The sequence below is a fragment of the Ostrinia furnacalis genome, unplaced genomic scaffold (genome assembly GCF_004193835.3).
Source record: "Ostrinia furnacalis isolate ACB-3 unplaced genomic scaffold, ASM419383v2 OfSCF7455, whole genome shotgun sequence".
NCBI lineage: Eukaryota > Metazoa > Arthropoda > Insecta > Lepidoptera > Crambidae > Ostrinia > Ostrinia furnacalis.
In genome coordinates this window covers 399,009-425,792 of record NW_021137694.1, presented here as the reverse complement: position 1 = coordinate 425,792, position 26,784 = coordinate 399,009, and the positions used below count along the sequence as shown (strand labels likewise).

General features: G+C 46.2%; 1 protein-coding gene across 3 annotated transcripts in view; it reads left to right on the top strand.

Annotated features, from left to right (window-relative positions):
• The first annotated feature begins 221 nt into the window (after window positions 1-221).
• Window positions 222-26,784, top strand: part of LOC114364653 (disheveled-associated activator of morphogenesis-like protein) — a 28,515-nt gene continuing 1,952 nt past the window's right edge. Inside the window, exons 1-17 of one of the 3 annotated variants that reach the window (XM_028320877.1) lie at window positions 222-392; window positions 1,393-1,611; window positions 2,910-3,050; window positions 3,398-3,626; window positions 5,544-5,653; window positions 5,798-5,915; window positions 6,516-6,655; window positions 7,611-7,760; window positions 8,657-8,812; window positions 12,046-12,120; window positions 12,855-13,184; window positions 13,567-13,706; window positions 14,189-14,350; window positions 15,596-15,775; window positions 19,951-20,074; window positions 24,419-24,664; window positions 26,155-26,337. In XM_028320877.1, coding sequence (XP_028176678.1) covers window positions 261-392; window positions 1,393-1,611; window positions 2,910-3,050; window positions 3,398-3,626; window positions 5,544-5,653; window positions 5,798-5,915; window positions 6,516-6,655; window positions 7,611-7,760; window positions 8,657-8,812; window positions 12,046-12,120; window positions 12,855-13,184; window positions 13,567-13,706; window positions 14,189-14,350; window positions 15,596-15,775; window positions 19,951-20,074; window positions 24,419-24,664; window positions 26,155-26,337 — 2,835 coding nt within the window. In that variant the 5' untranslated portion in view covers window positions 222-260. Of the gene's footprint in view, window positions 393-1,392; window positions 1,612-2,909; window positions 3,051-3,397; window positions 3,627-5,543; window positions 5,772-5,797; window positions 5,916-6,515; window positions 6,656-7,610; window positions 7,761-8,656; window positions 8,813-12,045; window positions 12,121-12,854; window positions 13,185-13,566; window positions 13,707-14,188; window positions 14,351-15,595; window positions 15,776-19,950; window positions 20,075-24,418; window positions 24,665-26,154; window positions 26,338-26,784 lie in introns of all 3 variants that reach the window. The other 2 variants (XM_028320879.1, XM_028320878.1) reach the window with 2 other exon arrangements.

Below are 26,784 nucleotides of genomic sequence, written 5' to 3'. Positions count from 1 at the left end.
TCTAAGTAGATACATTAGGTTTCCAAACTATGATAAAGTTTCACTATCCGGTTTATAAATTATAAGATCTACTACTTTCTATACAAACCTATACATCAAAATTAAAACCAACTACTATCTTAAATACCCTATCAGAAATTGATATGATATTTCTAATCAGTTCTTCCGCTTTCCTCTCAGAAATCTTTACCCATTTCTCACTATTGTTCCCTCTTTGTTTGCAGGAAGAGTTGGACTTGACAGCAGTAAACAAGGCAGCCATGATGGAGCTGCCAGCGGCGAAGAAATGGCAGATATACTGCAGCAGACGACCGCCGCCAGGGCAGGCGCCGCCTCTCGCCACGGCACCTCAGGTTGAGGAGTACATCAAGGCCCTCAACGAGATTGCTGACGTGAGTTTATGATTCATAGATTTTAAGCAACCCCTTAGCAGGACAGGTCGTTGGAAATCCTTGGGGGAGGCCTTTGTCCAGCAGGGATCAATGGTGGATCAAGTGGATGTTATTTGTCTGAAACCATCGAACCTAATCTTAAAAAAATGTAATTAAGGAGCCATAGTTGAACTGTCACCACCTTAGAAGTTTGTGATAAGGGAACCATAGTGGAACTGCTAGTTGCAAAAAAGTGGCAGATATATGGCAGGCTCCCGCTACCGCAATGCTGGTTAAGGAATTCACATGCTAATATTGCCAAAGAGAATGTTTGACCTAATGATAAATTTATGTTTTTAACGGGATTGTTCCTGCCTCTCATTCCCTCCGCTGCAACTTCTGTATAGCCAGGATCTACAGCTTGAGCGCCAATAAAAACCCAACTAATGAAGGTCAAGTTTGATAATATTATGTTTTTTTTTTAATTCTACTCTATAAATGTAATCCGCAATTAAACCTTAATAAGGATTACGGCCATAATGACTCAGTCAAAGTCAGAATCTGTCATGGTCTAGCATACTTGTGCTTCCTGGACCACGTGACACGTTCACCCTACAACCACAATACAACTGTGTCGGTGCCGACTCACTGCGCCCGCGCCGTTGTTAGCCTCGTGCATTTATGCATGATCCACTTGATGTCTGTTGTGATGTCTGTATGTCATACATAGATACATGCCAGATGATAATCACCAAACTGGTAAGAAATTTGAATACAATGAGACTGGTTTGTTTACAAGCTTGTAGGCGAGATTGTTGTTTTTTTTTTTGGTTAGAACTGGAATACTGAACTACCTTAGTTGTTTCCTGCTGTCTAATCTAGTATGTCGGCAAGTGATCCATTTTTTACACAGCACTGTTTAAAGGAGATATGTCGTTATCTGTATCTGTAGTTTTATGTGGATCTTCAGACTGAGAATTTGACATTGATAGTATTTCAAACAATAAACTTGTTTTCCCAGGCATTTGCATCATCAGAAGGCATCCCACCAGTAGAAGCGAGCGCCCTGGTCGATGGTCTGAAGACTGCGCTGCGGACGCGGGCCCACAGCTTCGTGCTGCGGTTCATCAAGCAAGGAGGCCTGGGCTCCATACTGGACGCCCTGCAGAGGGCGCCACGGGACGACGCTATCACCAGGCACAACCTCATCGCTGCCATCAAAGCGCTTATGAACAATTCTGTGAGTATTCTAGGTCTTAGATCCTGTAGATAAGATAAAGACGGAGAGAGAAAGAGAGAGATCTCCTGAAGAGATTCCGGTTGCTAGCTACCTTTTTTTAGACGATGATTATAATTCGAGATTGTTATCACTACGTCTACAAATTACTCACGTAATAAAAAAATATCCCTACGCGAATTTACTGAATCAAAATTGATAACATTGTCTTGAATTAGAATTTGAATTCTAGTTCAGATAAGGACTTGTCAGCCTTAATGCCTACTATGGGATTAGCGGAGTCGAAAATGTGCAGGATATGCCACTAAATATCGTCACCGAATGTGAACTTGACATTGACTCGCAACAACACGGACTGTAGGGCGAATTAATAGCGGCGATCACAATAGGTTTAAATCGGTCGCAGTGATCTACTGAACTAGAACTCAAACACAATGTCCTAGTCTCTACTACTCTACCCAAAAAATTCCTTTGCAACTAAGAAATATAAAACTTCACTTGACTGTTCCAATGTTTTTCTATAATCATGTCTCCGATTGACACGGGTTTCCAAATTCGTCACGGAAGATTCACCCAAAAAACTTGACTCTCGTGTCAGGTCATTCGCGCTCACGATTTCTAGTAACGAAGCTACTGGGCTGCGATGCGAACAAACGGGCGGGTTAGGTAGGTACTTGCCTACTGTGCCAGCTGGAATGCGGCAGTCGTGACCAATCTAGTCCAGCGATGGAAAAACTAGTAAAATGCACATAAAAAATGTAGCTCGTGACTTGTTTCGCTGTTTTTGTAATTACCTACCATTTCTACGCTGAAGTCTAAGTTTGTCGGTGAAGTTTGTTGTTATTTCCAAAGCTAGTACCTAAATAACAATGCTTAGTAATGTTACTTTTTGTTTTGCTTTGTTCATCGTAGCAAAACTGCGTTTATTGTAACAATGCAGCAATGTTGGCATGCATTGAGTCTACATTTTTACTCAATTTCACCTGTTAGCAACTGACGATGACATCTTAGATGGAGCCCGCTTGCTCAGTAACCTACCTATTTACCTAAATCTTAAAATAACGCAAGTGATAGGAGAGCTGGAAGACAGACACTTTATTACCGTTCAAGGCATAACACACTCCAAGTACCTATGTTAATGTTTATTGACGAGTTCTTATTTTCCCTAGCCCCTTTTTCCATTATTTGGGCTCTCCTTTTTCTGAGGCGCTAGGACAGTCTGTCCTAGGTTGTCGAAATATTTATAAATGTAAAATTATGTACCTAACATTATACTTATTCTGTATTTTATTATTCTTTAGACTGGAAGAGCGCACGTCCTAGCCCACCCAACGAGCATCGATCTGATCGCACAGTCGCTCGACACCGAGAATGTCAAGACCAAAGTGGCCGCTCTCGAGATACTGGGCGCGGTGTGTCTGGTGCCTGGAGGACACAAAAAGGTAAGGCTAAATAAATGTTCCGTAACAGTATGAAGATAAATCATAATAACATAGAAGCTTTAAGAGCTATAGCAATAGAACTAACTGACTTTAGGTAGGTAGCTACTAGCTACGTTACTGTAAAATCAACTACCTCTGGAAGGAAATTTCCTTTTACACACTTGTTTGTTTGATTCTTCATCTAAATGAAACGGTTCACGGTTCTCTGCAAAATGGAAGTCTATAGTGACTAGTAAAACATCTAAACGCCTGTTAGTTTTTTGCACGCAAAATCCCTTTGACAAATATTCTTCTATTAGTAAAAAGTCAGGAGGAGTTCAAACCATTTCTTTTTCAAACATTTGTAGGTGCTAGAAGCAATGGTGCACTTCCAAAAATACGCTGGCGAGCGCGCTCGCTTCCAAAGCGTGGTGAACGAACTGGACCGCAGTACAGGCGCGTACCGCGACGACTTGGGCGTGAAGACCGCCATCATGTCCTTCGTCAACGCCGTCCTCAACTACGGCCCGGGAGAGGAAAGTCTGGAGTTCAGACTCCATCTGAGATACGAGCTTCTCATGTTGGGAATACAACCAGGTTGGTGTTAAAGTGATGAAAATACTAGCTCTTGATTCTAATCAGTGATAGGTAAAAGGAGTCCGTTATCGTTTTTCATTGCGATTAAATTAAAATTTTATTTGTTTCTAATAAATTCTCACTTTAAATTTTCCAATAAATAAACGAGTAACTAATTATTAATTTGCGTTTAAAACAACAGGTTTTGATTGGCGATACATAGAAAAACACTGTTTATACAGGGTGTTTGGCGCATCGTGTGCCAAAATGATTTGGCGGATAGAATGGGTCATTTCCTATATTTTCAGCCCCCATAACACGTTCCATGTCAGGCGGCTACTTTTATATTAAGTTTTTTAGTAATTTCACCAAAATACCCAAATCGCATCATTTAATTTCGATTTAAAAAAAAACTACTAAGCGTAGCCTCAAAGTAAATATTTTGTTTTGACGTGCATTGACATAGGGTTGCATCAAATCTAAATTTACTGGCAAATATCATCTAGTTTTTTTTTATTCAGCTTTGAACTTTTCCGAAAAGTTAAAAATGGACTGAACATTTAAGTTTACATGGCTATAAATTTTTTTTTAAAAGAGATAGCGATCTTCGGATTTTATCAAAACTTCTCTAGTCTATCCCCATTCAAACGGTATACTAATCTTGTTTAAATAATAACAACAACTTCACAAATTCCCTAAATTAGTGCATTGACTCTATTCGGACTGATTTGCGAAATTTGTGTTTATAGCCCCTTTTTGTGTGAATAACACGTTAAATACCTACAGGTAAAAAATATTTATCTTATGCAATGTAAAAAACCTTTTCTCTATCGTTTTTCAATGTAGATTTCTTGAAATTAAAGACGAAAATAATTATTTTGATCGTTTATTAATTATTACAAATTTTGTTCAAAATGTCCGCCTCGGCAACGTATACACTAAGTAACGACATCTTCTTCTAATTTAGACTGGCCCTATACAGTGGCCTGCACGTTCCCCAGACCTAACTCCGTTAGATTTTTACGTCTGGGGACGAGGTAATGAACTGGTGTACGTAACGGAAGTTCAAACATTAGAAGAACTACAACAACGAATAGAAAACGCCTTTATAGTAATAAAAAGAGAAATGAGGCTGCATACGACAACAGTCGAAGATGTCGTGAGTGTATACGTTGCCGAGGCGGACATTTTGAACAAAATTTGTAATAATTAATAAACGATCAAAATAATTATTTTCGTCTTTAATTTCAAGAAATCCACATTGAAAAACGATAGAGAAAAGGTTTTTTACATTGCATAAGATAAATATTTTTTACCTGTAGGTATTTAACGTGTTATTCACACAAAAAGGGGCTATAAACACAAATTTCGCAAATCAGTCCGAATAGAGTCAATGCACTAATTTAGGGAATTTGTGAAGTTGTTGTTATTATTTAAACAAGATTAGTATACCGTTTGAATGGGGATAGACTAGAGAAGTTTTGATAAAATCCGAAGATCGCTATCTCTTTTAAAAAAAAATTTATAGCCATGTAAACTTAAATGTTCAGTCCATTTTTAACTTTTCGGAAAAGTTCAAAGCTGAATTAAAAAAAAACTGGATGATATTTGCCAGTAAATTTAGATTTGATGCAACCCTATGTCAATGCACGTCAAAACAAAATATTTACTTTGAGGCTACGCTTAGTAGTTTTTTTTTAAATCGAAATTAAATGATGCGATTTGGGTATTTTGGTGAAATTACTAAAAAACTTAATATAAAAGTAGCCGCCTGACATGGAACGTGTTATGGGGGCTGAAAATATAGGAAATGACCCATTCTATCCGCCAAATCATTTTGGCACACGATGCGCCAAACACCCTGTATAAGTACGTTACCCGATGAACTAGAACCAAACTACCTGCTTATGTCATATTTTTTTTCCGTTCCATTTTCAGTAATAGAAAAGCTTCGCAAATACGAAAACGAGACACTCGATCGCCACATCGAGTTCTTCGACATGGTCCGCAACGAGGACGAGCGCGAGCTGGCGCGACGCTTCGACAAGGAGCACGTCGACACCAAGAGCGCCGCCGCCATGTTCGAGCTGCTGCGCCGCAAGCTCAGCCACACGCACGCCTACCCGCACCTGCTGTCCATCCTGCAGCACCTGCTGCTGCTGCCGTGTGAGTACCCTGTAGGCGGACACAAGGAGCACGTCGACACCAAGAGCGCCGCCGCCATGTTCGAGCTGCTGCGCCGCAAGCTCAGCCACACGCACGCCTACCCGCACCTGCTGTCCATCCTGCAGCACCTGCTGCTGCTGCCGCGTGAGTACCCTGTAGGCGGCGATCGAGAAGAGATGGAGCTGTTACCGATTTAACCTAATACGGCAGAAGCAACAGCAGCTGTCATTCATTACTATAGATGACTCACGCTGAACTGTCCCACCAAACTCAATGACAGGGGGCGCTACCATCCTTCAACTATATGGTTTCCAACATGGCAAAAATCGGAACCAGCGATCTGATATTGACGGTGGCGCCCCACTGTCAATGTCATGGATAGGACAGTTCAGTATTTTGGAACTATAATATCACTTACAGGACTCTCGATGTCGACACTGTCACTACTGTGTGACACTGACACTACTGTGTCGATACTGACACTACTGTGTCGACTCGACATTGAAACTGTTGTGTTGACTCTGACACTACTGTGTCGTCAATGACGCTTGTAAAGAATGTAAGAAATAGTATTTCGCACTGTGCCGGTCTGTACTGTGTAGGAACCTCGGAACTGTGACTTTATGTGAAATGTGTGAATCGACCTTTGATCACTAGCTACACTGCTTTGCCGCAGTTCCACGTACTTTAATAAACATCGAATCTAACCACCAAGAGGCTAAACAAATATAACTCTTATTGCAGTGGAATACAACCCATACTCGCAGCACTTTCTGCTGCTGGACCGCGTGGTACAGCAGGTGGTGCTGCAGCAGCCCAGCGCAGGCAGCCGCGCCAACAGCGAGCAGGGCAGCTTGCGGGACGTCAACACTGACCAGACTAAGGTAGTTTGTTCTTACCGGGCCAAGGTACCCTGTATATGGTGGCGATTGAATTGTTGTCATTATTTTTGAATTTAGCTTTATAGCTAGTGATGTACAAGGCTCGAGGCTTCCGAGTCCTTTTGCCGAGAGCTCAGAGTCGTTTACATGGCTCGCCCCGTTTGTACGAAGCTCGACGACTCGGAAGTCTTTTTTAGAGTTCGAGCCTTTTTCGGGGCTCGCCTCGTTTGTATGAAGCTTGGAGTCTTTCGCAGAGCTCGAGCCTTTTTGAGAGTTAGACTAGCTTTTGTGTTAAGATCGTTCTATTAAATAAAACTGCAGGAATTCTGATACCTACAATAAAATACATATTTGATAAAAAAAAATATTAAAAATCAATGTAAGTAGGTGTATTTTTTTATTTTTTCGAAGGTTTGAGGTCTTTTGAAGGTTCGAGCTCTTTTGAAGGTTCGAGCTCTTTTCAAGGCTCGAGCTCTTTTAAAGCCTCGAGGCATGGCTCAGAGAGCTCGCAGCTTGGCTAAGCTCTGAGCACTGAGCCTTGAGCCTTGCCATTCCGCCTCGAGGCTTCAAAAATAGGACTCGACGCCTCGAGTCTTGTACATCACTATTTATAGCAGCTGATTGTATGATCCACCACCACCACTGCTATCCCGTAAATGTCGTAAAAGGCGACTAAGGTTTCAAATATGCGAACATCAAGCCTTCCCAACTCAGCCAGATAGCCCAGACGCCAGTGTGAGGATTAAAAGCTAAAGAAATAGATGGGCTAATGATAGTGGTTGAAGGGTTTAATAACCATGTGCTAACGGCTCTTGTAACTCCACTCAAACTGGAACTCAAGTCTGTGATAGTCCTGAATATTAATATACATTGAATTTCAAGATGTTGAAAAAATAAGTACTCGTAATTACCTCCATCATTGAATAAATTACTTTAAACGCCCATTTTCCCTTTCCAGGTCTACGACCCAGACGTAGCGCCTCTGGAGATCAACGTGGGTGAAATCGTCCATCTCCTGGCTAAGGAGGAAGAGCTGGTGGCAGCTAGGACGAAGGCAGAAAACTTGGAGCGAGAGAACGTAGACCTGGCTACCGAACTGGCTAAGAAGGTATGTGCGGAAGAGTGCCTTTGCTTTGAGGGTAGCGGTTCAATGTAACCTGGTTTTGAAGATTGGAGATGCGTCGGCTTTTGTTTTTTGAATTACAACAATTTATTGAAGTTAGGTAATTGGGCAGAGTACTATGAGTACTTAAAGTCTATTTTAGTTGCATAATAGGACAGACGAAACCATTAATTGCCTAATTCAAGACAACTGTTACATTATTTATGTACTTATTTAAGCGTCAATAACACTATAACGCTATGAAGTCTACGTATCTCCAATTCGAAAGATTTACATGCCTCAATATTATTTGACTGACAAAGGTTTCAATTTAAGGATTTAATAGTATTTTATGCTGAAAGTCATAGTCATGAGATATTATTAATTTTATATTTATTTCATGAAATAAAATAAATATTCGGACATTGGTTTGGCGTCAGCAATCAAATGCTCCATCTTTGGTGGCGTGCTAAATTAAACGCTATTTTTCGAATTAAGTTGATATTATGAACCCCTCATAATGCTTAGTCTTTTAACAGGACAAGACTAATGAACCATTCAGTTACACACCATTATCCATTCCCATAATACATAGGGTTGCCATCTGTCCCATAATATTTATTCAAAAATGTTCAAATATTTTTCTTCTGGTCTGATTTTCTGATCTGAGCAGTGGTACGGTCAACATCAAATAGTGCGTGACACCCAAATTAGCCAAGAACTTCGCAACACTTCTTTTTCATAGGAAAAAGGTTGTATTGTAAACTTTTTGCCCATTTTGGGTGTCACGAACTATTGACGACGCTGATTGTACCATCACTCTTGTTGTTATTCCAAAAAGAAAATACAAAGTTGGCAACCCTACCCATCCGCATGTATTAACGTAACTAACGGGCTGGCAGGAGAAGCAAGTAGACCAGCAGTCACAGGAGCGCGAGGAGTTGGAGGGCGTCGTGTCTCGTCTCAAGGAGCGCCTCGAGCGAGAGACGGCAGCACATATGGAGTGCACTGAGAGAGCGCGCGCCGGCGCTACAAGGGCCCATCAGCTCGAGCAGCAGGTAACTTGCAAAATGGAAGGTCAGGGGCGAAGCCTCTCGACTTCAGGGGCGCCTCGAGCCGTCGCCTACAGAGTCCGGGGGCGTCGTCTCGAGCCTATAGGGGCTCGCCTCGAGCGAGAGACGGCAGCGCATATGGAGTGTACCGAGCGAGCGCGCGCCGGCGCTACAAGGGCCCATCAGCTCGAGCAGCAGGTAACTTGCAAAATGGCAGGTCAGGGGCGAAGCCTCTTGACTCCAGGGGCGCCTCGAGCCGTCGCCTACAGAGTCCGGGGGCGTCGTCTCGAGCCTATAGGGGCTCGCCTCGAGCGAGAGACGGCAGCGCATATGGAGTGTACCGAGCGAGCGCGCGCCGGCGCTACAAGGGCTCATCAGCTCGAGCAGCAGGTAACTTGCAAAATACAGGTCAGAGGCGAAGCCTCTCGACTCCAGGGGCGCCTCGAGCCGTCGCCTACAGAGTCCGGGGGCGTCGTCTCGAGCCTATAGGGGCGCCTCGAGCGAGAGACGGCAGCGCATATGGAGTGCACTGAGCGAGCGCGCGCCGGCGCTACAAGGGCTCATCAGCTCGAGCAGCAGGTAACTTGCAAAAAGGCAGGACAGGGGCGAAGCCTCTTGACTCCAGGGGCGCCTCGAGCCGTCGCCTACAGAGTCCGGGGGCGTCGTCTCGAGCCTATAGGGGCGCCTCGAGCGAGAGACGGCAGCGCATATGGAGTGCACTGAGCGAGCGCGCGCCGGCGCTACAAGGGCCCATCAGCTCGAGCAGCAGGTAACTTGAAAAAAGGCAGGACAGGGGCGAAGGCTCTTGACTCCAGGGGCGCCTATAGCACGAGACCCTTCCCGCTTCAAAGAGCGCCTCGAGCGAGAGACGGCAGCGCATATGGAGTGCACTGAGAGAGCGCGCGCCGGCGCTACAAGGGCCCATCAGCTCGAGCAGCAGGTAACTTGAACCCTACCGCGTACTTTGAGTCTCATTACTGCTATCATAAATAAATCCCTTATAACAGGTACTTTCCCAGATACTTGGAAAAACGCGATAGTTAAACCGCTACCTAAAACAAGTAATCCCACACAGCTAAAAGATCTTCGGCCAATTAGTATTTTACCATTTATGTCGAAAATAGTAGAAAAGGCAGTAAACATACAAATTAATGAGTACTTACATAGAAATGACATCTTACCAGAGAAGCAGTCGGGCTTCCGTAAAGGACGGAGTACGGTGACAGCTTTACTTGACGTTGTCGATGACATTTTGGCGGGACAGGATGTAGGGCGGGGATCGGCTTTGGTGCTATTAGACTATTCCAGGGCATTCGACACTATTAACACGCAATTGCTTATCGCAAAACTTAAATACTACGGATTTGATGATATTGCACTTAAGTGGTTTTCTACTTATCTATTCGATCGTTCGCAACAAGTAGAAGTTATATCTAGTAGTGGTGTAAGACATGTATCTAGTACTTCCCCTGTAAACAGAGGTGTCCCGCAGGGCTCCATACTCGGGCCTCTACTCTTCATTATTTATACTGCTGACCTGCCACAAACAATAGTACATACTAAACATCATTTATACGCAGATGACTTGCAAATACATATTTCTTTTAAACCGTCGGAAACNGACTCCAGGGGCGCCTCGAGCCGTCGCCTACAGAGTCCGGGGGCGTCGTCTCGAGCCTATAGGGGCGCCTCGAGCGAGAGACGGCAGCGCATATGGAGTGCACTGAGCGAGCGCGCGCCGGCGCTACAAGGGCCCATCAGCTCGAGCAGCAGGTAACTTGAAAAAAGGCAGGACAGGGGCGAAGGCTCTTGACTCCAGGGGCGCCTATAGCACGAGACCCTTCCCGCTTCAAAGAGCGCCTCGAGCGAGAGACGGCAGCGCATATGGAGTGCACTGAGAGAGCGCGCGCCGGCGCTACAAGGGCCCATCAGCTCGAGCAGCAGGTAACTTGAAAAAAGGCAGCTCAGGGGCGAAGGCTCTTGACTCCAGGGGCGCCTCGTGTTCGAGGCCACTCATAGAAGCCGGGGGCGTCGTCTCCAGCCTATAGGGGCTCTCCTCGAGCGAGAGACCGCGGCGCATATTATGGAGTGCACAGAGCGAGCGAGCGCCGGCGCTACAAGGGCTCATCAGCTCGAGCAGCAGGTAACTTGCAAAATGCAGGTCAGGGGCGAAGCCTCTCGAATCCAGGGGCGCCTATAGCACGAGACTCTTCCCGCCTCCAGACGCATCGAGCGAGAGACCGCGGCGCTTAAGGAGTGCACCGAGCGAGCGCGCGCCGGCGCTACAAGGGCTCATCAGCTCGAGCAGCAGGTAACTTGCAAAAAGGCAGGTCAGGGGCGAAGCCTCTTGACTCCTGGGGCGCCTATAGCACGAGATCCTTATCGCCTCAAGGAGCTCCTCGAGCGAGAGACCGCAGCGCATATGGAGTGCACTGAGAGAGCGCGCGCCGGCGCTACAAGGGCTCATCAGCTCGAGCAGCAGGTAACTTGCATAAAGGCTGGTCAGGGGTAAAACCTCTCGACTCCAGGGCCAACGCCTCGAGCACGAGACCATTTTCACCTCCAGGGGCGCCTCGAGCCGTCGCCCACAGAGGCCGTTGGCACTGCCTCACGCCTCTGTGAATAAGACCGGCGCCACCCGCCTCTAGGGGCGCCTCAAGTACGAAACCGCCGTGCATATGGAATGCAACTCGGTAGGTAACGCACAGAGTCATCAGAGGGGTGTCGCTCTCGTCTTAAGGAGCAAGTAAGTAATTAGAGGATTTAGACAGGAAACTCACAAGCTTGAAGAACCGAGGAAGTTAGAGGCAGCTGTCTGAAGAAGCTGTCTAACTTAAGAAGAAAAAAAAAATAGACGCCCATGTGGGCTAAGTTATCCAGTCGCTGCAGGCCCCTTGTTTTATTAATCTCTCGCTATGCGCAGGTCGACAAAACAACTGTCTCTTTTTCTACAGGTGAGGATGCACTGTGCACACAGCTATTGTATCTTTCGTAAATTGTTGATTATATCGAACGAACTGAACAGCCGAGAGTGAATTGTCTTTTTCTTCTTCTTCTAAAGAAAAGTGGTTGTGTTTTTGGCTTGCCATAAAAACTAAAGAAGTTAATTAAAGTACTTATAAATTCTGATTCTAATGGATAAATAATTATTCTTAATACTTTATGAAATAAAAAACTTACTTCTATCTTATTTACCTACTTACTTCTGCATCATCTCAGCACATTTTTGTAATTTGCAGCTGAACCAAGAAAGAGCGGAAAGGGCAAGGTTCGAAAAACTAGTCAGCGAAGGCAGTATACCTGACGATGCCAAGGTAAGTGTCAGAATAAAAATATAATAATTATATCTGTAAAACCAAAACTGTAGGTATGTTTGTTTTATCACTTTCTGTCAAAACGGAAAACAAAAAAAAAACAATGTTATGGGAGTTTTTTTATTAAAAGTTTTTAAGAATCAGTCCATACTCCTGAATACCAGAATAAGTTATCTGTCCAATAATTACACATCTGAACCTTCCCAACTACATCTACGTCGTTTCAGCCAAATGACGTCCACTGATGGACAATGACACCCCCCCCAAGAATTTCCACAAAGACCGGTCCTGCGCCGCCCGCATCCAGGTTTTCCCCGATGCATATTTCGTACGAAATGACCACCTTAATTAATTTTAAATTACCTGTAAATTACGATTTTTGTTCGCATTGTAATTGAAAAAAGTAGTTTGAGTTGACAAAATAGTGACGTCACTTGCTTGTAGTGCCATACAAAATCTATGGGAGAGTTTCGTTTTGACAGTTGTAAAAAGTACGTCAATGAGGGCTATCGTTTTTATACTTAACAGTTGGCACCCCTGGTCTGACAGGACCTTACTCTACAGTGGCGCCATCTTGATGAGTGCATATGCGATAAGTCCTCCTACCACTTTAGCGCTCACCAGTTGGTGCCACTGTCTTCGCTACTAGCAAGTGACAGGACCTTACTCTTCAGTGGCGCTAACTGGTGAGCGCTAAAACGATAGCCATCATTGATTGATGGTGTCTATTTCAGGTCAGCAACCTCAAGAGCGCAGTGATAGAGACGTGCAGCGCCCCGCCGCCCCCGCCACCGCCGGCCTTCTGCCCCCCCGCGCCGGCCCCCCCGCTAGCACCCGCCCCCCCGCCGGTGCCAACCGCCCCCGCCGCCCCCGCCCCTCCCAAGCCCAAGAAGAACGTGCCCACACCCGGAAACCCATTGAAAAGCTTCAACTGGAGCAAACTGCCCGATGCCAAGTTACACGGGACGATATGGCAGGAGTTGGATGACACCAAACTGTATAATGCTATGGATCTACACACGATTGACAGGATGTTCTGCGCTTACCAGAAGAATGGAGTGCAGGTTTGTTGATTATCTTATGCAAATTTTGTGACATTGCCAGATTTTGTAATTTGAGTGTATGTACCTACTTACCTACTAAAGGTACACATGACAGCATATCAGACTGTACATTTTTGAAGCAAAAATGCCACAGTGCATAGCTTGACATGCCGTCGTCTGTAGGTACGTACGTACAGTTTCTCTAAAAAGTCAGGTCATACGAAAATCCGATTACTTCTCAATGAACTGTAAAATAACTAAAATATTTTTTGACACTTGCAAAAGTGGTTGGATTTGAAAGTGTTCTCCTAAATGATGCGATCAACTCTTCTCAGATCTAAATTGTAACAAAAGTGCTCGTTGAAAGACTATGTTTGAAGGAGTTTTTCTATTATTCTTTTAGAACGAGGGATCCGTGGAGGACTTACGTCAACTGGGAGCCAAGCCCAGAACGAAAATATTATCGGTGATAGACGGACGACGAGCCCAGAACTGCACGATCTTACTATCCAAGCTGAAGATGACTGACGAGGAGATTTGCCGGTAAGTATCCATTTGCTAGTTAATATTTTTCACATAATTTTCTGTAGACAATGATCTCTGACCACTTTTAATAGAGTACCTATTAAGAAAAGATTGGATAATTATCGAATACACCCCAAAAATAATAATCAGAGAGACCCGGACCCTCGCATGATAATGATGCTTATGTTAAAAATTTCATTGCACATAGCCCTGAATACGTATCATAATCCTTAATGATCTATTAATTAGGTTTGAGGTATAAATATACTCATGATAGAACTATGAACCTGGTGGTGATTTCAAAAAACTACTGTAGTAATTAGCGTTGTAGTGGTTGTAGTTCATCGTGCTAAAAAAACCATCCTTCGCTTCAAATGTTTCTGTTAGCCTCATCTTTTACCAACTCTAATACCCTTATTCCAAGCCTTCGTCCCACCAGGGCGATAGTGTGTCTATAGTATCCATTGTTTCCACTAACCATAACGCCCTCATCCCATCAGGGCGATCCTCCGCATGGATGCCGGCGAGCAGTTGCCCATCGACATGGTGGAGCAGCTCCTCAAGTTCACACCCAGTGCCGAGGAGGCGGCGTTGCTGGAGGAGCATCAAGACGAGCTGGATAGCATGGCCAGGGCAGACCGGTTCCTGTACGAGATATCCAAGTGAGTTAATGTTCAATGGTCAATGTTCAATAATCAGTAGTCAATGGTAAATAGTCAACGGTCAATAGTTAATGGTCAATGGCCAATAGTTATAGTCTTTTTCACCTAAGATGATCCGTATGACGTTTCGAGTTTGAAAGATTTAGAGATGTCACATAACTAAACCATAGCGATTTATCTATCGATTTTTTTCGAAGAGTTAGTAAAACCTACTTTTAGAGAAATATTTTGTATAGGTGTTATTTAACAAAAAACCTGTTTTTTTTAATTACAAATATTATTGTAACAATTTTTTATTGATAATATTCAAATTTCATGGTTCGTGTTAAAAAAAACGATTCCTAAAAAGTACTGGTTCTGTTTCTTTAAATTAAAAACTATTAATTTATTTTCAATGCGTTTATTAAAGTCAATAATCGAAAAATATAGTTGATTTTTGTGATGTTTTTAATAACTAAGTATTCACTGCAATCGATTAATGAACCACGGAAATAATCGATTTTATTATACAAGAAATACCCCAGCACTAAATCTATTCCGTTTCACACATTGCGTACATTAAATAAAAAATATGTTTACATCGTATTTAATTAAAATATAATCAATAGACTCAGATTTTACTATATATTTCAAGACAAGTAGTTAATTTTTTTTTATTATATTATTGCTGATAAAATACAAATATTTTTTCAAAAATATTCTGCATATGTAGTATGCGTAATATGGATAACCTTGAAGTGTCATACGGATCATCTTACGTGAAAAAGACTATAATGGTTAATAGTCAATGATCAATAATCAATAGTTAGTGGTCTATAAATAGTCAATGGTCAATAGTTAATGGTCAATAGTCAATATTCTATAGTCAACAGTCGATAGAAAAAACAGTCAACAGTCAGAAGTCAATAGTCAATGGTCAATAATAATCAACAGTTAACAGCCAATAGTCATCTTCTTTCCTTCTTTGGGTGTAACAACGGTTACCATACTGGTGTCAATTCTATGAGCCGCCATACATGCGTCAGGCATAATCCTTAACTTTGAACGAATTCATCATTGTTTTATGGACAATCAGGTTTCTATCTGCAAAACAAGTATTGCTTGAATCGAGGAAGTTGCAACCCTTATCATGGAGGTTAGCGACTCATTGGTTTTACGCTTTTGATTAATTTTTCGCCTTATAACAACTAACCTATCATAAAGTTCAAAACCGCTTGACAGTCTCCTAAAATATCTTCGTTCCAGAATCCCGCACTATTCCCAACGAGTCCGGACGCTACTCTTCAAGAAGAAGTTCTCAGCTGCGGCCGCAGAGGCCAGCGCGAGGGCACACACTGTACTCAGGGCTGCGAGGGACATGACGCGGTCTAGGAGGCTCCGGGCCTTGCTGGAGATTGTGCTGGCTTTAGGAAACTATATGAACAGGTGAGATAGCTTCTAGCAAACATCACGCTAGTTAGTGGTAGACATTACGTGTTCAATGAGATCGCGAAGTCATTGGCTCTCATAGTTCTCGCTCGCACACTCACTGCGGGCGCCCGTCGCACAGTCGCGACAGCAACATAATTACGCGCGAGCGATAGGGATGGGTAGCTTGGGGTCATTGGACGGGATTCTACGTGCTCACGGACCAGGCTTTAGCAAACATCACGCTAGTGGCAGACATGACGTGTGCAATGAGGTCGCGAAGTCATTGGCTCTCATAGTTCTTTTAATTATTTGAACGAGTAGAAGAATACGTATACTCTCTAAGAAGTTTTCGGCTGCGGCCGCAGAAGCCAGCGCGAGAGCACACACTGTTCTCAGGGCTGCGAGGGACATGACGCGGTCTAGGAGGCTTCGGGCCTTGCTGGAGATTGTGCTGGCCTTAGGAAACTATATGAACAGGGGAGATAGCTTCTAGCAATCATCACGTTCAGGATTCAGAAACGAGGAGATCCGCAGGAGAACCAAAGTAACCGACATAGTTCGCAGAATTGCTAAAATCAAGTGGCAGTTGCAGTGGGCGGGGCACATAGCTCGTAGAGACGATGGCCGTTGGGGCAGGAAAGTTCTTGAGTGGCGACCATGGGCTCGAAGACGTAGCGTGGGCAGGCCTCCTACTAGGTGGACCGACGATCTGGTAAAGGTCGCGGGAAGAGCCTGGATGCGGGCAACGCATGAATGGAAAACCTTGGGGGAGGCCTTTGTCCAGCAGTGGACGTCATTTGGCTGAAACGAACGAACGAACGAATCATCACGTTAGTGGCAGACATGACGTGTTCAATGAGGCCATGACGTACGATCTTTGGCTCTCACGGCTCTTGAAACTATTTGAACGAGTAAATGAATACGTATACTCTTCAAGAAGTTCTCGGCTGCGGCCGCAGAGGCCAGCGCGAGGGCACACACTGTGCTCAGGGCTGCGAGGGACATGACGCGGTCTAGGAGGCTCCGGGCCTTGCTGGAGATTGTGCTGGCTTTAGGAAACTATATGAACAGGTGAGATAGCTTCTAGCAAACATCACGTTAGTTGCAGACATGACGTGTTCAATGAGATCGCGAAGTCATTGGCTCTCATGGTTCTCGCTCGCACACTCGCTGCGGGCGCCCGTCGCACAGTCGCGACAGCAACATAATTACGCGCGAGCGATAGGGATGGGTAGCTTGGGGTCATTGGACGGGATTCTACGTGCTCACGGACCAGGCTTTAGCAAACATCACGTTAGTGGCAGACATGACGTGTTCAATGAGCTCGCGAAGTCATTGGCTCTCATAGTTCTTGTAACTATATGAACCAGTAAAAGAATACGTATACTCTTCAAGAAGTTCTCTGCTGCGGCCGCAGAGGCCAGCGCGAGGGCACACACTGTTCTCAGGGCTGCGAGGGACATGACGCGGTCTAGGAGGCTCCGGGCCTTGCTGGAGATTGTGCTGGCTTTAGGAAACTATATGAACAGGTGAGATAGCTTCCAGCAAACATCACACTAATGGCAGACATGACGTGTTCACTGAGATCGCGAAGTCATTGGCTCTCATAGTTCTCGCTCGCACACTCACTGCGGGCGCCCGTCGCACAGTCGCGACAGCAACATAATTACGCGCGAGCGATAGGGATGGGTAGCTTGGGGTCATTGGACGGGATTCTACGTGCTCACGGACCAGGCTTTAGCAAACATCACGCTAGTGGCAGACATGACGTGTTCAATGAGATCGAGAAGTCATTGGCTCTCATGGTTCTTGTGACTATATGAACCAGTAGAAGAATACGTATACTCTTCAAGAAGTTCTAGAGGCCAGCGCGAGGGCACACACTGTTCTCAGGGCTGCGAGGGACATGACGCGGTCTAGGAGGCTCCGGGCCTTGCTGGAGATTGTGCTGGCTTTAGGAAACTATATGAACAGGTGAGATAGCTTCTAGCAAACATCACGTTAGTTGCAGACATGACGTGTTCAATGAGATCGCGAAGTCATTGGCTCTCATGGTTCTCGCTCGCACACTCGCTGCGGGCGCCCGTCGCACAGTCGCGACAGCAACATAATTACGCGCGAGCGATAGGGATGGGTAGCTTGGGATCATTGGACGGGATTCTACGTGCTCACGGACCAGGCTTTAGCAAACATCACGTTAGTGGCAGACATGACGTGTTCAATGAGCTCGCGAAGTCATTGGCTCTCATAGTTCTTGTAACTATATGAACCAGTAAAAGAATACGTATACTCTTCAAGAAGTTCTCTGCTGCGGCCGCAGAGGCCAGCGCGAGGGCACACACTGTTCTCAGGGCTGCGAGGGACATGACGCGGTCTAGGAGGCTCCGGGCCTTGCTGGAGATTGTGCTGGCTTTAGGAAACTATATGAACAGGTGAGATAGCTTCTAGCAAACATCACGTTCAGGATTCAGAAACGAGGAGATCCGCAGGAGAACCAAAGTAACCGACATAGTTCGCAGAATTGCTAAAATCAAGTGGCAGTGGGCGAGGCACATAGCTCGTAGAGACGATGGCCGTTGGGGCAGGAAAGTTCTTGAGTGCCGACCATGGGCTGGAAGACGTAGCGTGGGCAAGTCTCCTACTAGGTGGACCGACAATCTGGTAAAGGTCGCGGGAAGAGCCTGGATGCGAGCAAAGCATGAATGGAAAACCTTGGGGGAGGCCTTTGTCCAGCAGTGGACGTCATTTGGCTGAAACGAACGAACGAACGAATCATTACGTTAGTGGCACACATGACGTGTTCAATGAGGCCATGACGTACGATTTATGACTCTCACGGCTCTTGTAACTATATGAACGAGTAGAAGAATACGTATACTCTCCAAGAAGTTTTCGGCTGCGGCCGCAGAGGCTAGCGCGAGCAGGCCTGGCTCACTCCGCGCGGTACATCCGATAATTACCTACAGCGAAGCGCCCCGCCGGCGGGTATTATATCAGTCGAGTGTCACGCGCGCGCTCGTCACGACGCTGGCGTGCGTTGTAGTATGATTATAATTCTATGATCGAAGTATTATTTAAAAATGGACATAAAGAGAAAGAAATATTGTGCGGCGTTCGGGTGTTTAAATTCGAAAAGTAATCTACCGGATTTATCTTTTTTTTTTCGCTTCCCAAAGATACTGAAAGGTATGTTGGCCATGTAGGTAATCAATAATTCTTAGGATAGTATAGGAACCTAACCTACTATGAAGGTTTTCCATAATGAATGCATACTTACCTACATACGTACCTCATTACAAATAAGTAGATTAATTATTTTTTCACTAGACAGCAACCCTAACAGCGTAAGAAGAGTTCAGAGGCACGCGATAGAAAGAGACAAAACTTGTAGGTGAATAAAATTGTAGGTACGTAGTGCTGTGCGAGCTGAATTCCACTGTATCGCGTCGTAGCAAGACTCGCATTTATTTAAATCGTCTTGCGGAGTAATCCTTCTGTACCTGTACTATTACTTATTCTGTGGCGCGAGGGCACACACCGTGTTCAGGGCTGCGAGGGACATGACGCGGTCTAGGAGGCTCCGGGCCTTGCTGGAGATTGTGCTGGCTTTAGGAAACTATATGAACAGGTAAGATGAGTCAAGCCGGGTCAAAAAGAAGCTTTATGTCGTCAAAGAAGAGGCTAATGTTATCTAGCAAATATCGCGTTAAAGACATACATTTGACGCGGTCCAGGAGGCTAAGCGCCTTGTTGGGGATTTGTGTTGGGTAGAGGAAACTAAATGAAAAGGTGAGCTGAGTCAAGCTGGGTAAAAAAGAAGGTCTATGCAAGACTCGCAGGGTCGAAGCAGAGGCTATTGTCCTTTAGGAAACAACAAAGGCCGCGGATCTTGTTGAAGGTCGTGCTGTGCTTTTCTGGAGATCATGCTGACAGGAGATCAGTGGCTCCAGAAAGGCCCGAATGTAAATTTTATTATACGACCAAATTAGACGAGAACCAAAGCTCATAACGGCTCTTATCCTGAATCAAACTGGTCAATATTCATAATTTGTTTGAACGCAGTTTTCTTTCTAGCATTGTAACAATAAATCCATGACATTTTCCGTTCTAGCATTGTTTAGGACATTAAATCATTGTCCATCAATTTTCAACCTTATCAGATCACAATAAAAGGTTATCTTTTATTGCAGAGGCGCACGCGGCAACGCATCAGGCTTCCGGCTGTCGTCGCTGAACAAGCTGGCCGACACCAAGTCCAGCGTCACGCGCAACACCACGCTGCTGCACTACCTGGTCGAGATGCTCGAGACACAGGTAACTAGGAGAAACTTAAACGATGCGTATGGAGCGAAAAAAAGATGGGTAGATACAAGTATCCATAGCACTACGTACAGAAGTTTTACTTCGCGAAGGTATTTAAAAAAATGTATGCTCAATGTCATTAACAATATGGTGTAATTTAGCCTGTCTCAAAAGTTAAGCACCGTTTTGTTGACAAACGTCAGTGATCGGCACTGCGCCGAAGCTATAGGGCTGACTTCGGTAAAATGATGTGACTTGAGGTGCCAAACTGCGGAAAATGGCGGAGGAAATACATGATTTAGCATGAATTATCATGAATAATATTAACTACTTATTTACCTCTCAGTGTCTTGAGGCAACTTAAAAAAATACATTCTGTGTTTTTATTATTATTTAGGCAGTTAAATACTGCACAGTATTTAGTACACCATTTTCTTTATTTTCTTCCATCATACACAAGAATACGCGTGCGTGAGTCAATGTTCGGTCGTATGTGAGGCCTTGTCGAATAGTATCCTGTAGGTGGGCCATCGTGCGTGTTTTGTTTTCGATGTTAACTCGCGGAGATGAACAGGCCTGTCAATAGTAGTGAAAGAAAAAGAGCAGGTCAAAAAGTTTTCCATACACAACATATCACATCCTCACCTCTAGCATTTAAAGCTCGAAAATCCACATAAAGCTCAAATCATCAAAATTAATATCAAATTGAAAATCATTAAAAAAGTCATTGTAGTCTTGTATTTGATTAGGGCAGCTTGATAGTGTTAAGGGCCCAGGACAGCTTGATAGTGTTAAGGGCCTTGCCGCGTCTTTCCGTTCTATACATGGCCAGAACGCACCCATAGGAAACTGCTCGTGTATATTTTGGAATGTCCCTTTGTAAATCGGTCACAACAAACTATACACGAATTTTGCGTACTGATCGTGTATAGTTTGTATCGTGGATGGATTCCGTCTTCGCTCCAAACTATACTACACCACTTACAGTTGACTAGAGTGTGTTTAGTTGATTTGATTTAGTAAAATATGGAATTATTACTTTTATTAGATATTATGCTCGTGCTTTGTCCTCGAGATTTTAAATAAGAACTACCTATGTAGTATCACGTACGGTGATGCCATTTTTAAATTCATTAATTATTACATAAAANGTTCAATGAGATCGCGAAGTCATTGGCTCTCATGGTTCTCGCTCGCACACTCGCTGCGGGCGCCCGTCGCACAGTCGCGACAGCAACATAATTACGCGCGAGCGATAGGGATGGGTAGCTTGGGGTCATTGGACGGGATTCTACGTGCTCACGGACCAGGCTTTAGCAAACATCACGTTAGTGGCAGACATGACGTGTTCAATGAGCTCGCGAAGTCATTGGCTCTCATAGTTCTTGTAACTATATGAACCAGTAAAAGAATACGTATACTCTTCAAGAAGTTCTCTGCTGCGGCCGCAGAGGCCAGCGCGAGGGCACACACTGTTCTCAGGGCTGCGAGGGACATGACGCGGTCTAGGAGGCTCCGGGCCTTGCTGGAGATTGTGCTGGCTTTAGGAAACTATATGAACAGGTGAGATAGCTTCTAGCAAACATCACGTTAGTTGCAGACATGACGTGTTCAATGAGATCGCGAAGTCATTGGCTCTCATGGTTCTCGCTCGCACACTCGCTGCGGGCGCCCGTCGCACAGTCGCGACAGCAACATAATTACGCGCGAGCGATAGGGATGGGTAGCTTGGGGTCATTGGACGGGATTCTACGTGCTCACGGACCAGGCTTTAGCAAACATCACGTTAGTGGCAGACATGACGTGTTCAATGAGCTCGCGAAGTCATTGGCTCTCATAGTTCTTGTAACTATATGAACCAGTAAAAGAATACGTATACTCTTCAAGAAGTTCTCTGCTGCGGCCGCAGAGGCCAGCGCGAGGGCACACACTGTTCTCAGGGCTGCGAGGGACATGACGCGGTCTAGGAGGCTCCGGGCCTTGCTGGAGATTGTGCTGGCTTTAGGAAACTATATGAACAGGTGAGATAGCTTCTAGCAAACATCACGTTAGTTGCAGACATGACGTGTTCAATGAGATCGCGAAGTCATTGGCTCTCATGGTTCTCGCTCGCACACTCGCTGCGGGCGCCCGTCGCACAGTCGCGACAGCAACATAATTACGCGCGAGCGATAGGGATGGGTAGCTTGGGATCATTGGACGGGATTCTACGTGCTCACGGACCAGGCTTTAGCAAACATCACGTTAGTGGCAGACATGACGTGTTCAATGAGCTCGCGAAGTCATTGGCTCTCATAGTTCTTGTAACTATATGAACCAGTAAAAGAATACGTATACTCTTCAAGAAGTTCTCTGCTGCGGCCGCAGAGGCCAGCGCGAGGGCACACACTGTTCTCAGGGCTGCGAGGGACATGACGCGGTCTAGGAGGCTCCGGGCCTTGCTGGAGATTGTGCTGGCTTTAGGAAACTATATGAACAGGTGAGATAGCTTCTAGCAAACATCACGTTAGTTGCAGACATGACGTGTTCAATGAGATCGCGAAGTCATTGGCTCTCATGGTTCTCGCTCGCACACTCGCTGCGGGCGCCCGTCGCACAGTCGCGACAGCAACATAATTACGCGCGAGCGATAGGGATGGGTAGCTTGGGATCATTGGACGGGATTCTACGTGCTCACGGACCAGGCTTTAGCAAACATCACGTTAGTGGCAGACATGACGTGTTCAATGAGCTCGCGAAGTCATTGGCTCTCATAGTTCTTGTAACTATATGAACCAGTAAAAGAATACGTATACTCTTCAAGAAGTTCTCTGCTGCGGCCGCAGAGGCCAGCGCGAGGGCACACACTGTTCTCAGGGCTGCGAGGGACATGACGCGGTCTAGGAGGCTCCGGGCCTTGCTGGAGATTGTGCTGGCTTTAGGAAACTATATGAACAGGTGAGATAGCTTCTAGCAAACATCACGTTCAGGATTCAGAAACGAGGAGATCCGCAGGAGAACCAAAGTAACCGACATAGTTCGCAGAATTGCTAAAATCAAGTGGCAGTGGGCGAGGCACATAGCTCGTAGAGACGATGGCCGTTGGGGCAGGAAAGTTCTTGAGTGCCGACCATGGGCTGGAAGACGTAGCGTGGGCAAGTCTCCTACTAGGTGGACCGACAATCTGGTAAAGGTCGCGGGAAGAGCCTGGATGCGAGCAAAGCATGAATGGAAAACCTTGGGGGAGGCCTTTGTCCAGCAGTGGACGTCATTTGGCTGAAACGAACGAACGAACGAATCATTACGTTAGTGGCACACATGACGTGTTCAATGAGGCCATGACGTACGATTTATGACTCTCACGGCTCTTGTAACTATATGAACGAGTAGAAGAATACGTATACTCTCCAAGAAGTTTTCGGCTGCGGCCGCAGAGGCTAGCGCGAGCAGGCCTGGCTCACTCCGCGCGGTACATCCGATAATTACCTACAGCGAAGCGCCCCGCCGGCGGGTATTATATCAGTCGAGTGTCACGCGCGCGCTCGTCACGACGCTGGCGTGCGTTGTAGTATGATTATAATTCTATGATCGAAGTATTATTTAAAAATGGACATAAAGAGAAAGAAATATTGTGCGGCGTTCGGGTGTTTAAATTCGAAAAGTAATCTACCGGATTTATCTTTTTTTTTTCGCTTCCCAAAGATACTGAANCTTAGTTTGGGACTAGAAGCGCAGTGTAAAATGTCCAGGGATATTTATTTTTATTTATAAGCTTTTATCTCAAGAACAAAATCATTTTGACATACATAATTCTTAATTTAAGAGTTATTGGAGAATTGATAAAATATCAGCCCCAAAACAAATATATTTTCTATGGTAGAATACAAACACCAAAAAACTCAGTTATGAATTAATATGTAATAGAAAGAGAGGTAAATAAGTCAAAATGACGAGCATGCAACTACTCGCGTATATATTGTAATCGCGAACTTATTACAATACATACATGATTAGTCCGTATGCGTACTGACGATGTATATTTTGGAGGAAGATAATTGACCTAAGTCACTACAAAGTATACGCGAGCAGTACGCAGCGTATGCGTACTGGTCGTGTATAGTTTGGAGGAGCTTAGTAAAAAAGTCATATCCAAACTATACTCGATTAGTTTCACACCCTTGCGTTCTGGCTATGTATAGAATGGAAAGACGCGGCCTTGCCACACTGGCGGATTGCAAGCTTCTGGGCGGAGCAACGGCGCGGCGCGGTAGGTAGGCCGCGGCATTTTGCAAGCATTTTGGCGACCGCGGCGTGCCCGCCGCTTAGTTCTCCTACAGCATTTCTGCTGCGGAATACTGACTCTTCTTTCTCCCCCAGTTCAAAGACATCCTCCTACTCGAAGAGGACTTGCCCCACGTGCGAGCAGCAGCGAAGGTGTGCGTGGACCAGTTAGACAAGGACGTGAGCGCGCTGCGGGCCGGCCTACGGGAGGTGGCCCGCGAGCTGGACTACCACGCGGCGCTGCCCGCGCCCGCCGACCCCAACGACGCCTTCCAGAGCGTCATGAGGGAGTTCCACGCGCACGCCGTGTGCACCTTCACGCAGCTGGAAGACCTGTTCCAGGTGAGACGGGTGTTTTAGGATGTTTTGTATAACGAGGACATCCACATACTTGAAGAAGACTTGCCCTACGTGAGAGCAGCAACGAAGGTGCACGTGGACTAGCTAGACAACGGCCTGCGGGAGGTGATGAATTTTGATTTTGATGTTGAATCTAGAGATAGTTGTGCCCGCGAACTGGACTACCACGCGGCGCTGCCCGCGCCTGCCGAACCCAACGACGCCTTCCAGAGCGTCATGAGGGAGTTCCACGCGCACGCCGTGTGCACCTTCACGCAGCTGGAAGACCTGTTCCAGGTGAGAGGGGTGTTTTAGGATGTTTTGTGTCACGGGGACATCCTCTTAATCGAAAAGGACTTGCCCCACGTGCCAGAAGCAACGAAGGTGTGCGTGAACCAGCTAGACAACGGCCTGCTGAAGGTGGCTCGTGAGCTGGACTACCACGCGGCGCTGCCCGCGCCTGCCGACCCCAACGACGCCTTCCAGAGCGTCATGAGGGAGTTCCACGCGCATGCTGTATGCACCTTCACGCAGCTGGAAGACCTGTTCCAGGTGAGATGGGTGTTTTAGGATGTTTTGTGTCACGGGGACATCCTCCTACTCGTAGAAGACTTGCCCCATGTTCGAGCAGAAACGAAGGTTTACGTGGACCAGCTACACAACGGCCAGCGGGAAATGGCCCGCGAACTGGACTACCACGCGGCTCTGCCCGCGCCTGCCGACCCCAACGACGCCTTCCAGAGCGTCATGAGGGAGTTCCACGCGCATGCTGTGTGTACCTTCACGCAGCTGGAAGACCTGTTCCAGGTGAGACGGGTGTTTTGGGTCACGGTTACGTCCTCTTAATCGAAGAGGACTTGCTCCACGTGCGAGCAGCAGCGAAGGTGTGCGTAGACCAGCTAGACAACGGCCTGCGGGAGGTATCCGCGAGCTGGACTACCACGCGGCGCTGCCCGCGCCTGCCGACCCTAACGACGCCTTCCAGAGCGTCATGAGGGAGTTCCACGCGCACGCCGTGTGCACCTTCACGCAGCTGGAAGACCTGTTCCAGGTGAGATGGGTGTTTAGACAGAAGAATTTGTTGTTGAATTTTGATATAGTTGTGGGAGTGACTTGAGGTGAAGTTGGTGCATAGATATAGGCAGTTAGCGCAGTATATGTTTTCTGGAATCAGGCTATAAAATTTAATTAAATTCGCATTTTTTAATACTTGGGGGAGGCCTATGATGTATTTGAGCAGCCTTTGCAAATAGTGATTGGGTTTGGATTTCAGTTAAGATCATGGTTATTGTGTAAATCTTCCGCCCGGACGTCATTTGGCTGAAACGAACGAACGAAAAACCATGGTTTACACCTCCATGCAATTCGACCGTCGTCAGGCCACTTTTATCGACCACAAACCTCTGGTCTTTCGCTCAGCAACTAGTTGAGCAATATGTCTGTTAATAGATTACCTAAGCTAGATGACCGACTCAATGATGTAATTTCCACAGGACATGAAGAGCCGCCTAGAAGCGTGCGCGCACGCGTTCGGCGAAGAACCCAGCTCTTCGCCCTCGCAACTGTTCGGCGCGCTCGACGCCTTCCTCACGCAGTTGGGCGAGGCGCGCGCCGAGTGTGACGCCGCGCGCCGCCGCCGTGACGAGGAGGAGCGCCGCACGCGCCACGAGCAGGAGGTCAGTGACACTGGGAGACGAGTGACAGCTGTGATGCATGCGTCAGTGATCTGATGACACTAGTGACTCCACTCGGCCGCTCGACGCCTTCCTCACGCAGCTGGGCGAGGCGGAGCGCCGCACGCGCCACGAGCAGGAGGTCAGTGACACTGGGAGACGAGTGACAGCTGTGATGCATGCGTCAGTGACCTGATGACACTAGCGACTCCACTCGGCGCGCTCGACGCCTTCCTCACGCAGTTGGGCGAGGCGTGCGCCGAGGAGGAGCGCCGCACGCGCCACGAGCAGGAGGTCAGTGACACTGGGAGACGAGTGACAGCTGTGATGCGTGGGTCAGTGACCTGATGACACTCTAGCGACTCCACTCGGCCGCTCGACGCCTTCCTCACGCAGCTGGGCGAGGCGCGTGCCGAGTGCGACGAGGAGGAGCGCCGCACGCGCCACGAG